The 10,958-nt window shown below is 45.6% G+C and overlaps 1 protein-coding gene across 5 annotated transcripts; it reads left to right on the plus strand.

Annotated features, from left to right (window-relative positions):
• Window positions 1–62: 62 nt before the first annotated feature.
• On the plus strand, window positions 63–7,486 carry LOC128595976 (zinc finger protein interacting with ribonucleoprotein K-like). 5 transcript variants are annotated; one of them, XM_053605259.1, is made up of 6 exons: window positions 63–102; window positions 262–836; window positions 926–1,135; window positions 1,746–1,784; window positions 3,477–3,603; window positions 4,820–7,486. In XM_053605259.1, exons 4-6 carry the CDS (start codon window positions 1,752–1,754, stop codon window positions 6,682–6,684), a joined length of 2,025 nt encoding a protein of 674 aa, XP_053461234.1. In that variant the 5' UTR covers window positions 63–102; window positions 262–836; window positions 926–1,135; window positions 1,746–1,751; the 3' UTR covers window positions 6,685–7,486. The 5 variants fall into 5 exon arrangements, with proteins under 5 accessions (XP_053461234.1, XP_053461236.1, XP_053461233.1 ...); XM_053605261.1 differs by having other exon boundaries at window positions 68–625; window positions 709–836; XM_053605258.1 differs by having other exon boundaries at window positions 68–836.
• The last annotated feature ends 3,472 nt before the right edge of the window (window positions 7,487–10,958 follow it).

Raw genomic sequence — 10,958 nt, forward strand, 5'->3', positions numbered from 1 at the left:
TTGGGTCGCACTCTCCGAGGGGACAGCAAGGAAGGGGACCAGACAGGTGCGGCTTAGGGTGAGGGGACCGTAGCCGGGGCGGCCGGCCTCTGGAACCAGAAGGTAGGGAGGTGCGGGAACCGACACCCCTAGAGGGTGTTGGCACCCCTGCGCAGGCCTTCAACAAGACAGTCGCTATTGTTGGAGCCCTGGCCGCTCGTTCAGGGGGTGAGCGTGGGCTTCCCGAAAGAGACTAAGAACCTTCCCGCTCCGTGGTTCCAGGGTCTCCACAGCTCCCCGGAGGGCCCAGTCTTCCCTGCGAGTCCGAGGGGCCTCGTTCCGATCTCCACAAGCTGCCGCTCCGGGGCGCCCTCCAGCTGGTGCTGAGACTGTCCCGGCAGATGTGCAGGAGGCCAGGTGGGAGAAAGTCCCCAGCCGGTCCCGGGCTCATAGGCGACCCTTCCGTACGTGATTCTCGGCTGGAAGCTCGGAAACTCGTGGAGTGGGAGGGGATTGAGGGAAGAAAGAAGAAAGGAGCTTTCTGGCGCCCGGACCTGACGCGGAACTCGGTGCCTTCCTGGGGTCCCTGCTTGGTCCCTCCCAGCGGAGGGGCCTCCTGTAGGTGCCCTTATGAGTCGTGGACCAGGTGAGGACCGTCTCCTCCCCAGTCTCCCTCACACCTGTCGAGACGATCCCGCAACCAGCCCTTAGGGTTGTCCCTCACCGCAGCCTCCCCAGGCTGACCCAGCTCCAGAGGAGCGCTTCCGGCGCCGCAGCTTGCGAAGCTGTGGGAACTGCACTACCCCCAACGTCCCGCGCAGAGTAGAAGGTGCAGAGCCAATGAGCACTCACAAAAGGTTTGGTTCGCAGGGTGGGGGCGGGACTTCCTTTTAGCTGCTGTGCTAGTCATTTTAGTGCTTACAGGGTGGGTCTTAATTTGTCCCAGCTTCAGGAGCCAGGATTTCAGGTCAAGCTGACGAGACTAAGAAGGCGCGAGGGTAGGGGTCATCCCCACTGCAGGCCGGCTGCTCTGAGGGTCTGCAGCGGTGGCGATAGCCCTGCCCAAGTACCCCTTTCATCCCGTCCTGGTCACCACCACTCCCGGTTCCTCTGGGTCCTGAATCTGCAGGCGGCTTCAATTAGGGACCCGGCCCAGGTGAGTGCCTGTTCCCAGGGTCTTACTTGCAGACACTAACTTGAAGAAGAAAACACTATCACACACATTTTAAAGGTCTCACATTTCCTCTAGAAGGATCTAGAACGCACTGCACTACACCTACACTACACCCCCAGGGTCTCACTTGCCCTCACCGCACTCAACTCGTAAACCCCAAGTGAGGGCCCCTGCTGACATCCCTGCAGTCCAGACCCCTAGGTCCAGGACAGTGAGGCGCTCAAGGATCGGCTCCTCATTTCCATCAGCCAGCATGATGAGATGTGGGGTGCCATGACAGAGGTTTTACTTTCATGCTCAGGCTGCTGGGAGCCACGAGACTTTGTGAATAGAACATACACATCGTCTGAGTTAGACGTGTCATACTTTTCCAAAAGCTGATCGGAACTAGAACAGCCTGGAAAGGGGGTGATAACACTGAGGCACAGGAAGGTTGAGTTCTGGCGCAGGATCCCACAGCAGAAAAGACTCAGCGCTGAGGAGTGAGACCTACTCATTTCAGGAACACTTAACTCCAGGGAAACAGGAAGGCCTGAGCCTGTGGACCCTCAACCTTAGTTACTTCTCTCTCACAACCTTCCTCTTCCCACAGATTTCCATGACTACAGAAGCACTTATGGACTGTACCAAGGTAAACAGAGGATGTTCCAGGGCCTCACTGTTGTAAGCTCACCCTTTGTATCTAGAATTCTGTCCTGGGACTCTTGATCTGCTGCTCTTTTATTCCTTGAGAACCTAAAAAAAAAAAAAAAAAAAATAGGCCAAAAGTTATATAATAAATCCAGGCTAGGGATTATACAGAATGGTTTCTGAGGGTGGCAACCAAAGGAATAAGATGAAAAGTTACTCCTGGCATAGGTCGTAGAATTGCAAATGCTTGGAAGTGAGGCTGAGGTGACTTGGGGATCACAGGTTTTCTTTGTTTCTCATGGGAAGTTAGAGTAGTGGCAGAAGTCAGGCTTAGAATGGTGCTGTGAGAAGTCAGATGTCTATTCTACAAGTAATGAGAGCACTGGGAGGTTTGGAGCAGAACAGCAAGGTGATCTGACCCTGGTCTGGATCAGGCTCCCTGTTACTGCAGCCAAGAGAACAGACGGTGGGTGTGAATCAGGTGATAGAAAGTTGAGGGAGGAAGATACTGCAATAGTCTAGTGGGGGCCATGTGCACATGCCTGTAATCCTAGCACTCTGGGAGGCCCAAGTGGGTGGATAGCCTGAGCTCAGGAGTTTGAGACTAGCTTGAGCAAGAGTGAGACACCATTTCAAAAAAAAATTGCCAGGCATTGTGGTGGGCACCTATAGTTCCAGCTACTTGGGAGGCTGAGGCAAGAGAATCACTTGAACCCAAGCATTTGAGGTTATTGTGTGCTATGATGCCAGGGCACTCAACCTCAGGGCGATTGAGTGAGACTCTGTCTCAAAAAAAAAAAAAAAAAAAGAGTCTAGATGGGTATTTATGGTGACTGGGCCAGGGTGATAGCCAAAGAGATAAGAAATGTGGTTGGATTCTGGATCAGCTTTTAATTAGGGCTGTCTGGATTTTTGGATTTTGAAGGTGAAAGAGAAAGGAGTCATGTGACTCATGGGTTTGAACAAGTGGAAGGGCGGAATTTCCACTAAATATGAGAAGGCAATAGGGTTAATTTTCATTGAGGGTATAAGGAAGATTGTTTTTGGTCATCTTAGGAGTGAGATATTTCAAAGAGCAGTTAGTGAAGGTATCCAGTTGGTAACTGGCCACACAGATCTGGATGGAATTGAGGATGGAGACATCAAAAAGGTGGTACCTGATGTCTGCCCTTCACTCTAGCTTAGGTCACAATTAGGAGTGGAAATCCTGGTCATAGTGATAATGCTATTGGCAGCCCAGAAAAGAGAGGATGGATCCATGACTGTGTCTCATACTTGGGCGTCTAGGTGGAGTTGGTAGGAGTAAATGAAGTGGCCATGGGAACAGTGTGAGAAAGTGAATGATATGGCACATGGAAAAAGTTTCTATGGGTATAGTAGACATAAATCAGGTACAGAAACATAGGAGTAATTGAGGCAAGATAACACTGTGGCTAGTACTTATGCTTAGTTATTAGGCTTTAGACTCATCAGGATGTAGTAACGATCCTTGGTCTGGGGAATTTAGTCAGGCTGAGTTTCAGTCAGGTGGATTAGCTGAGAGTCATTAAGTGGTCATCTGGGGGAATTAGTAGGTCTATAGTAAGGTAATGGGATGGGGAGGAGAGTGAGCAGGGGGAGGATGTGTGGGTGGATGAACTTAAAATCCTTGGAAAGAAGTTAATCATTGAATGATCTGTCCCCATGATGACAGGGCTGTGTGACCTTTGAGGATGTGGCCATTTACTTCTCCCAGGATGAGTGGGACCTCCTTGATGAGGCTCAGAGGCTCCTCTACTTCAATGTGATGCTGGAGAACTTTGCACTTATAGCCTCACTGGGTAAGGCCCTTACACCAACCCCTGTGTCCTGGTCTCTGTCTCTCCTATTTACCCTCAAAGGCAGCTCTGCCCTTTTTACAGTCTTGACTATTGTCCCAAAGCATTCAGGGTAGGATCTGGGTGGCAGATATAGGCAAAAAGCCTATAAGTAAATCTTTAAATGGTTCCATTTTGTGAATGCAAGTTTGAAGTCTTTTGTGAGTTGGAAGGGGAAGAACCTGGATAGAACTCTACATGTGGCTTAGGGCCTAATCACGTAGAAGTGATTTAGGGCCGAGCTTCATGGGGGCAGGTTTGCAGGCAGTTACCTGTATATCTCAGCTATTTCCAGACTATTCCCTAAAGATGATTAACTGCCTTCAGATGGTCTGTTAAAGGTCAAGCATTCAAACAGCTTATTTCCCCAGAACCTTGTTTTATGGTTTTGTTTTTGATTACTTAGCATAAGAATAACTTTAGATAATGTTAGTTAAGTGGTTATCAGTTAATCCGTAGGCAGCAGGTGCCAGGCAGTAAGAGGCCTGGGGCCAAGGTTTAAGTCATATGTTTATTGATTAAGTTATGTGCCTATATAAGCTTGGTGAAAGAAATAAAGTCGCTATTTGCCTGAGCAAGCTTTCAGCCTTCCTTATTCCCTGACATTTCATTGCAGGCTTAATCTCTGCAGCACCGCCCACACAAGAAACATTCACACAACAGGCAGAGCTCTTGCAGTAAGCTGAATAGATCTCACCTTCCTCACACCCTTCCCTTGGCCAGGTGCCTATGTCCATATCTGTGACAGCTTTTGCCTCTACTCCTACCCACTTCTAGCTGGCATTTCCCCTTAGCAACCTGTGTTGGGAATTACAGGCATTATTGTGATCAATACTTCTAGTATAACCTGGACTGTTTTACCAGACCTTCTTTCCACTTTTTTGTAATACTAAATTATCTTCCTATGGTTTATTGCATACATTTCTGGGCTAGGCTTGGCAAGAGGATCACTTGAGACCAGGAGTTCAAGGCTGCAGTAAGCTATGATTGCACTACTGCACTCCAGTCTAGATGACAGGGCAAGACCACATAAAAATAATTGATTATCCCTGAGAGAAGTAGTCTTTGTAGCAAGCAACATTTGTTAAGCTGTCAAAGCATAATGAACAGAAAAAGTTTAAAACACAGGTAATACACTTTGTTGTCAGCATGCATTTCATCAGCATTTCTCTCCTTTCAGTTTGTTGGCATGGAACAGATGATGAAGAGACAACGCCTGCACAGACTATTTCTGCAGAAAAAGAGTCACCAGTTAGAACTCTGAAGGCAAGTTCATCCATCCAGGAAACTCACCCCTGTGAGATGTGTATCCCAATCCTGAGAGACATTTTGCATTTGGCTGATGTATGTGGGCAGAAACCATACTTCGATGGGACATGTGCAATACCTCACCAGGACCAGAAGCAACACAGTCCAGAAAATCAATTAAAAAGAGACTTAGATAGGGCCTCTTTTGTGAAAAACTGCATATTCCATGTGTCTGGGAATCCCTTCCTCTGTAGAAAGATTGGAAAGAACTTCCCAGCCCATGGGTGCCTTCTCCAGCCTCAGGTCACATCCAGAGATGAGAAGCTAAATAAAATCAGTGAGTGTGGGGAGATTGTTCACTGTGGAAAACGTCATTACAAGTCAGGTGGCTGCAGAAAAGATTCCAACTGTAAACATGCTCTTGTTCAACACCCAGAAGTCTTCATTAGAAAAAGAATTTATGAGTCTAGCAAATGTGGAAAAGCCTTCCAAGACAAGTATTCTCTTGTTCCCTTCCAAAGAGTCTGCACTGGAGAAAGGCCTTATGAGTGCAATGAATGTGGAAAATCTTTTAGCCAAAAAGCTACTCTAATTATACATCAGAGAGTTCATACTGGAGAAAGGCCATTTAAGTGTGGTGAATGTGGGAAATCTTTTAGTCAAAGCTCCAACCTTATTGAACACTGTAGGATTCACAGTGGAGAACGGCCTTATGAGTGTAGAGAATGTGGAAAAGCCTTTGGGTGCAAATCTAATCTTGTGCGGCACCAGAGAACTCACACAGGAGAAAAGCCGTATGAATGTGGTGAGTGTGGGAAATTGTTTAGACAAAGCTTCAGCCTTGTTGAACACCAGAGAATTCACACTACAGCAAGGCCTTATGAGTGTGGCCAGTGTAAGAAATCCTTTAGTCAAAAAGCGACCCTTATTATACATCAGAGGGTTCACACTGGAGAAAGGCCATATAAGTGTAAAGAATGTGGGAAATCTTTTAGTCAAAGTTCCAACCTTATTGAACACTGCAGAATTCACACTGGAGAAAGGCCTTATGACTGTGGTGAATGTGGGAAATCCTTTAGTCAAAGAGCCACCCTTATTAGACACCAGAGAATTCACACTGGAGAAAGGCCTTATGGATGTGGGGAGTGTGGGAAATTCTTTAGACAAAACTTTAGCCTCATTGAACATCGTAGAATTCACACTACAGCAAAAAATTATGAGTGTGACCAATGTAGGAAATCTTTTAGCCAAAGAGCCACCCTCATTAGACACCAGCGAGTTCACACTGGAGAAAGGCCTTATGAGTGTGGTGAATGTGGGAAAGCTTTTGGGTACAAATCTAAACTTGATCGACACCAGAGAACTCACACTGGAGAAAGGCCTTATGAGTGTGGGGAATGTGGGAAATTCTTTAGGCAAAGCTATAGCCTTGTTGAACACCAGAGAATTCACACTAGAGCAAGGCCTTATGAGTGTGTCCAGTGTGGGAAATCCTTTAGCCGAAGAGCAGCCTTCATTAAACACCAGAGAGTTCATACTGGAGAAAGACCATATAAGTGTGGTGAATGTGGGAAGTCCTTTAGTCGAAGCACCAGCCTTATTCAACACTGCAGAATTCACAGTGGAGAAAGGCCGTATGAGTGTGGCCAGTGTGGGAAATCATTTAGGCAAAAGTCTGTCCTCATTCAGCACCAGGTAGTTCATACCGGAGAAAGGCCCTATGAATGCAGCAAATGTGGGAAATCATTTAGCCAACGCTCCAGCTTCTTTCAACACCAAAAATGTCACAACATGTAGAGGCCTGATGAAGTCAGCAAATGTGAAAAATCCTTTGGCCCAAAGGTCAATGTTCAGTATCAGGAAGACTACATTTGAGAAAGGAACTGCAGGAAATGTGCCCTTTGTTCAGAGTGATTAGGGATCCTTTGTGAGGGAGCCATGTGTGTGAAGTTGAACCTATTAATTCTAACCATCCAGAGGGGTGAAATTTCCTATGAGTTCCAGGTATATGTTAGGCGTCCACAAGCTGCTGCTTTGCACATTCTCAAAGGTGAAAGAGTTATACGATCTAAAGAGAAACCAGAGGGTGGCACCTGTGGTTCAAAGGAGTGGGGCACTGGCCCCATATACCAGAGGTGGTGGGTTCAAACCTAGCCCCTGCCAAAAACTGCAAGAAAAGAGAGAGAGAGAGAAACCAGAGTATTGCTTTGCACATTATAGATGCCCAAGACCCTTGCCAGAGCTCAGTCACTGCTGGTTTCTCAATATAAGCTATCACCCCCCTTGCACCTTGCATAACGGGCTTCAGTAACCCTGATATCCCAAGGCAAGACAGGTGTTTGTGCTCTCCTCATTTTTCTAAAGGAATTTTGAATAGCCTCAGCCCTTCGAGTGATTTTATTTCCTTTCCAAATGCGCCATGGATCGCCTGTGTTTTGACTAAAAGCATCCTGTCTGCGTTCAGTTCAAGGTGTGAAGGGAAAGATAGTCTTCATGGAAATTCTTGGTCTCACATGACCCTTGTGTTGATGTTTTCAGGCTCCAAATCACTCACTGGTAACTTCCTGTCTAGCATTGTTCTGGTTGTGCACAAATAAAGGTCTTACTGTTTTATCTACCTTTAATCAAGGGGTTCTGTTTGCAACTTGGGGTGGTGGGAATACAGAATTGGGCTCTGTTTGTATGAAAAGTTGGACAAGTTTTACAGATCCTTTGCTTCATATGTCTCAGTAGGGATGCTATTATAGCCAAGAAGAGATCTCGCTCCATTAATTTGCACTGCTATCCAAGATGTCCAGTGAAACAATACAGAGATTTGTGGTCCTAGTTTTGGTCTCAATGCCTCCATTTTTGTTTTCTTTTTAGACCAGAAGTCACCCTGAGGAGGGATCACTTTTGACTTTGTCTTGTGGCTCTTGTAATAGCCTGAATTTGTTCTGTTATTCCTGCATGTCATGTTGATGCTGGAATTTCATCTTCAGTAGGTTCTTGGTCTTGGTGATTCAAAGAATTAATTCATGGACCACAGATCAGTGGTAAGACAGGATTTATTTACAAAAAGAACAAAAACACCAAAGCTCCTAGCAGAGAGAAGGGGGAGGAGGGAAGCTCTCTCACTCCCTCAGTCTGTCTGTCTCTCTCCAGGCTCTTTGTCCAGGGCGTATATATAGTCGCATGGGGTCCTCCATAGTTACATTTAGCCAGAACTCAGCGCAAGTGAATGGCTACAATTCCTTTCATTCCCAGGCCTAGGAAACTTACACAAAATTGGCCAGGCCTAGGAAATAGAGGGCTCCCTGTTAAGCCACAAATGCAAGGGGAAGGGGGGAAGGAGACCTAAGGGGCTGGTGTCTCCCCAGCAGTTGTCTGGCCCCTCTGGCTACTGGAGCCTCCTGCAGGCCGCCTCCCCCCCCGCCCTACCCTCCAGCCTGCTGGATTCTCTGCTGGCTGCACCAATACCGCCAGGGTTGAGGCAGCAGGTCCTCCAGCTCAGCTCAGTTGAGCTGGCTGGGGCACCACATGTCCTGTATCAACGTGATGCCCAGTACTATTGAGAGGAAGCTTTTCATGAGGTTCTATGAAAAGCCATGTGCCTTGATAATTCTGTAGTTTGATGTCACTGGTAAAGAGTATGGGATCCTGGTATGAACTATAATTTGTATAGAAATACTGAGTGTGATTATTAGGAAGTAAAGTAGCCAACAGCAAACCAGAAGGAATGTGCTTTTTGTAAAAGCCCATCTCAAATTCCAGAGAAATTATCTCTCTGACAATGAGAAAATTAATTTAATTTTCTCATTAAAATTAAATTAAGTAAAATTAAAAAAATTAAAATTAAAAAAATTTTAAAAAATTAAAAATTTAAAAAATAGTCAAATTTAAAATTTAAATTCTTAAATTTAAATAAATAAATTAATTAATAATTTAATAACTTTAAATAAATAAATTTAAAATTTAAATAAATAAAAATTTAAAATTTAAAAATTTAAAAAATTAAAAATTTAAAAAATTAAAATTAAATTAATTTTCTCATCAGAGAAAATACAGAGTCCCCCCAAAAAATGTATACACATTTTAAGAAAGGAAAAAACTATCAATATTATAATACTCAATATGCATTGGTAACAAAAGATGAATACAAATCATGTTGAGCACCTTTTGTAATTGCAGAAGTCAAATGTGACTTGAGTAGTGAAAATTTAATATAGTAGCTCGGTGCCTGTAGCACAGTGGTTACTGTGCTGGACACATGCACCCAGCCTGGTGGGTTTGAAACTGGTCTGGGCCAGCTAAACAACAATGACAACTGCAACAAAAAAATAGACCGGTATTATGGTGGGCACTTGTAGTCTCAGCTTCTTGGGAGGCTGAGGGAAGAGAATCTCTTAAGCCCAAGAGTTTGAGGTTGCTGTGAGCTGTGATGCTAATGCAGAAGGTGGTACCACTACCTGCGCCTTAGCCCTGGAGGTGCTGATGCTGCTGAGGATGGAGGAACCAGCTGGCTGGAAGGGCCAGACACCTGCGGAAGAGACACTGGTGCCTTGCTGTCTGCTCCGTGTGGATTTCTGGCTGGTCAATTTCATGTAAGTTTCCAAGGCCTGAGATCTCATTGACAGCTGGCTGTTACTGACAAATACCCACACCCTAAAAGTCAACTGTGAGTTCTGGCAAAACAACCCCCCTGCCACTATATAAACCCCTGAGCAGAGAGTCTGAGGACAGACCCTGAAGAGGGAGGAGGAGAGCTTGTTCTCCTCTTGGATTTTGTCTGCCAGGAGGTTTGGTTTTTTTTTGTAGTTGTTGTAATTTTTGTTTCTGTGAATAAATCCTGACTTACCACAGATCCTGTGGTCCCTGGATTCATTCTTGGAATCACGGAGACCGAGAACCTATAACTCTGTTATCAATGCCACAGCACTCTACCAAGGGTGACATAGTGAGACTCTGTCTAAAAAAAATTTAGGCTTGGCGCCCGTGGTTCAAGCGGCTAAGGAGCCAGCAACATACACCTGAGCTGGCAGGTTCAAATCCAGCTTGGGCCTGCCAAACAACAATGACAGCTGCAACCAAAAAATAGCCAGGTGTTGTGGCAGGTGCCTGTAGTTCCAGCTACTTGGGAGGCGGAGGCAGGAGAATTGCTTGAGCCCAGGAGTTGGAGGTTGCTGTGAGCTGTGATGCCACAGCACTGTACCCAGGGTGATAGCTTGAGGCTCTGTCTCAAAAAAAAATTTTTTTAAATAGTTTTTTCTTAAAATGTGTACATTTTTTTTAAAGACAGAATCTCACTCTGTTCCCTGGGTAGAGTGCTGTGGCATCATCATAGCTCATAGCAGCCTCAAACTATTGGGCTCAAGTGATCCCCTTGCCTCAGCCTCTTGAGTAGCTGGGACTAGAGATGACGGTCACATTGTCCAGCTAGATGTTCTATTTTCAGTAGAGAGGGTGGAGGTGTGTCTTGCTTTTTTGCTCAGGCTGGTCTTGAACTCCTGAGCTCAAGGGATACTCCTGCCTGTGCCTCTCAGAGTGCTAGGATTACAGTTGTTAGCCACCATACCCTGCCCCTCTGTATTCTTAAGATGCTACAGATTGCAATTGTTGTTTTGGAATGTTCACCCAAAGTCCAAATTCTATACAGTTATTGTTCCCCATTCCCTGGGTCTCAGACTGGTACCTGTCCACTTTCTGTTAGGAAAAGAGCCGCACGGCAGGAGGTGAGCAATGGGCGATGGAGCAAAGCTTCATCTGTATTTATTGTGGCTCCTCATTGCTCACATCACAACCTGAGCTCTGTCTCCTGACATATTAGTGAGAGATTGTCATAGGAGTGCAAACCCTACTGTAAAACTGTGCATGCAAGGGATCTAGGTTAGGTTGTATTTTTTTATTAAAATCTAATCCCCCCCTTTCCATCTGTGGAAAAATTTATCTTCCATAAAACTGGTCTCTGGTTAGGAAAAATACAAGGCAAAGATACAAAGAGATTGAGTGGAGTTCCTATAGTGCAAGGATTTTTAATTCCCCCCACTGGTGTTGTTAATGAACCCACAAAGGAGTTCACTATTGCTCACACC

Source organism: Nycticebus coucang, chromosome 10 (genome assembly GCF_027406575.1).
Source record: "Nycticebus coucang isolate mNycCou1 chromosome 10, mNycCou1.pri, whole genome shotgun sequence".
NCBI classification, from domain to species: domain Eukaryota; kingdom Metazoa; phylum Chordata; class Mammalia; order Primates; family Lorisidae; genus Nycticebus; species Nycticebus coucang.

Excerpts from the sequence above, each read along its gene's own strand:
- LOC128595976 (XM_053605259.1), top strand. The coding sequence starts at position 1,752 with ATGACTACAGAAGCACTTATGGACTGTACCAAG. Across the intron at positions 1,785-3,476 it reads CACTTATGGACTGTACCAAG|GGCTGTGTGACCTTTGAGGA; the intron begins GTAAACAGAGGA and ends CCATGATGACAG. Across the intron at positions 3,604-4,819 it reads TGCACTTATAGCCTCACTGG|TTTGTTGGCATGGAACAGAT; the intron begins GTAAGGCCCTTA and ends CTCTCCTTTCAG.